General features: G+C 29.4%; 1 protein-coding gene across 4 annotated transcripts in view; it reads left to right on the plus strand.

Annotated features, from left to right (window-relative positions):
- LOC108693952 (FH1/FH2 domain-containing protein 3) overlaps positions 1 to 3,309 on the plus strand; it is a 139,995-nt gene that overhangs the window by 94,683 nt on the left and 42,003 nt on the right. For all 4 annotated transcript variants that reach the window (XM_018203186.1, XM_018203188.1, XM_018203184.1 and 1 more), the window contains one exon: positions 2,733 to 2,791. In XM_018203186.1, coding sequence (XP_018058675.1) covers positions 2,733 to 2,791 — 59 coding nt within the window. The remainder of the gene's footprint in view (positions 1 to 2,732; positions 2,792 to 3,309) is intronic.

Below are 3,309 nucleotides of genomic sequence, written 5' to 3' on the forward strand. Positions count from 1 at the left end.
AAAAATGCATAAACTTTCAATTAGATAAAATTAAAAGATTCCATGTCATTTCAATTATATTATACTTTATATTATACCATTACACTTAAGTGAAGCCATTAGATAAATTGGCTACGGTATTCGTTAAATTAGTTTTTTAAATTAATCTATCTTTTATTTATATATTTTTTTATTTTACTTTTTGTAATAACTCGTAACACAATACCTTATGATTTTGTATTTATATTTATATATATATTCGGTTGTTTTATTTACCATGTTTAAATTTGAATCTGTAAAATTGTGATTAAATATGTCTTTTACCAAAAATCTTTTATTTTCCCATTTTTTTATTTATTGTATTATATCTTATTGTATTATTTAAGAATCTCTCTGAAAGATTTAATTATTCATTTTCCCATTTTTTTTTAAAAACGTTTAATATTATTTGCTATACCGTTTTTTTTGTAATTTGGCCTATTGCACTCTATATTCATGCCCTTTGCTGGCATTTAAGAGGGGTCGCCTAACATACTGCTGTCCGCCATTATTCGTGGGAAATTCAGGGTGCGTAATCGCATTCTGACTCCCTCATTTAACGAGCGGAAACATTATTAACGAGCGTATACTCGAGTTTTTTTTACCTCCGCGCACCATCGCCACCATCGCCGCTATGCCGACGACTCTTCGTCGCTTCTTTTCCCCCCTTCTTTTTCTGAAAGCCATTGTCTGGTCGTCGCGGTTTCTCAGCGACGTGGCGTGGGAAGGTTCGCAGGGCCTTAAAGTTCGCGCCGTCCAAGGTGAGGTGATATGCACAGGGAAGTCGAGTGCGCCACTCTAACCCAATTTATGTATCGAGGCACGTTGTTGTGAAGCAGCATTTACACCAAAATCGATGAACGTTTCCCTTTGCGAATTGATACGCTCATGAGAACTCCATTACAGTTGTCATATGATGAGTTCGACGCTACTTGACTATTCCGTAGGGAACTGCTGGGACGCTTATGGAATAATCCACTCCAAAAGTTTCCTATCCGAAAGTCAATTAGCTTGTCTAGTTGTATGGCAATTAGGACAGAATTTATGCATAGTTGATACTATGTGTCACATAAAAGTTTGTAATTATAATTCTATTTCATAATTTCTTTTTAATCACATTGCCTAATAAAGTTATCAATTTAAGCCAATTTTTAGAAAAAACCGAGCTGCTTATTTTTTAAAAGGAGGTATTAAAAAGAAATTTTTGTTTAAAAAGGTATAAATAAAAGAAATAGTATATTTTATACATTTTGACTTCTTGTATGGATATGGTAAAGTTATTAAAAAGTTTGTAGCATTTGATAAACACCTTGAAAATTGAACATAATTATTGTGTATTTATTCAAATTGCAATGTTTTTGCTCAATTTTCGAAGTGTTTCTGAAATGTCATGAATTTTTGCTGACTTTATTATGTGGAAAATCAAAATCTAAAAAAAACTATTTTTTTTACTTACATCTTTTTGAGTAAAAATCGAATTTATTTTAATATCCTCCTTTGCTGTATTAATAAAAAATTGTTTTGACAAATATATATATATATTATGCAAAATATTTTACGCTGATTAAAATATGTAAAAATCATTTTGTTAATATGTTTTTGAATAAAAAAAATTTTATTAGTAATGAATAGTAGTTTTTATAAAAAGATATTTTTCTTAAATAAAGCTGTTAATTTTTTGCTTCAAAAATAAAAATCGAAAATTTAGCATTGTTAAAATGTAATTTTATTCAATAAATAGTAAAAGTAGTAAATACTATTACTGTTAATGTTAACCTTAATATTGTTGTCATCAATGTCAAGTCCTTCCAAAAAGATTTATGATTCAATAGAATCGGTTATAATACCATTTTTATTTATATCTTTTATATCATTTATCGTTCTCTGATACGTATTTGTCAATCAGAAAAGAAACATTCTCTAGTTTTTTTTTACTTAAAAAATAATTAACATAATATGGCTTTTTAATACTCAGTCAATTTTATTTATGATAAAATATTAATTTATAAATCATGGATCTATTCATTTCTTATACATATAAAAAGATAACATGGAATATTTGTCACGTTAAATTTACTTGAAAAGTTATTTTTTATAGAAAAAAATAGAGCTGATTAGTTTTTACATCGAATCCTTGAATAAACAATGTGTTAATATATAATTATCGTTTATATAACTTTCTGGAAAAAATATTTAAAAAATTTTTTTCTATTTTGGGTATTTCAACGATGAAAAATTATGTTGAAATTATGTTAATTTTTCGTCTGGATAACATTACAAGCCATTAATTATTTACTTAGTTGATTGATTCAGAAACGATTCAAAGAAAGTTCATTCAAGAAACAAATGGTAATAACTGCGTTATCAGGTTATTGTGTTGTTATGTCAGAACAAAGACTATATTATAATTGCAAATTTATAAATCTAAATTTGAGTACATATGGCATAAAAACATATTTGTTGAGATTCACACACTGTGCAAGTGAATTAAGGACGCCCCGAGTCCTAATTAAGTAATTACTGAATGCGATTAATTTACGGCCATAACTAATTAGTATCCATCCGCGGGATGAATAATAACGTGTTTCAGTAGGGCAATAGGCCTTTCTCATCTTCTCTGCCTCTGTATCTTTAATTACATATGTAACTCGCGCAGCAATCAACATTTCGACACGCATACTAATCGATCGCATTGTTTATTCTTTTTGTTACAGCCGGAAGAACGCGATTATTCTCAGGACTCAGCTGTCCGTGAGGGTTCACACTATCATAGGTGAGTATCATCTCTTTCTCTCTTTCTCTCTCATCGTAGATTTCTGATTTAAATCTCGCAACGAGCTCCCACGATCCACTTGGATGGCTCATCCGACCGCGCGCGCTGATTCCTCGACCCTTAACTGGCAGCATCGGGTCGAGTCTCGTTCTAGTTACTCGGTCACTTGTTTCGGTTCACTGACAACGGTGACCTTCTGCTCATAACTGTAACGTTGATGCTGCGAAGCATTGAGTTTTGATAATAATAATTAGATGGAGGAGGATGACTGTATAGTGAATAGAGCTATATTAAAAATTAATGTGTTTTACGGGGCATTTTGAATAATTTTCTTACCAACTTCTAATTTTAAAAATATAGAATTATTGATAATTAATTACCTATATATTATTTTGAGAATAAATAGTAATGTAAACTCTATTGCAAATTAATATACAGGAATTAAGTAAATAATTCATTCTTTATTAATTATAAATTTTAAATTGATGAATATATTAAAATTTATAATCTAAAATATA

This window comes from Atta colombica, unplaced genomic scaffold (assembly GCF_001594045.1).
Source record: "Atta colombica isolate Treedump-2 unplaced genomic scaffold, Acol1.0 scaffold111, whole genome shotgun sequence".
Classification (NCBI taxonomy): Eukaryota; Metazoa; Arthropoda; class Insecta; order Hymenoptera; family Formicidae; genus Atta; species Atta colombica.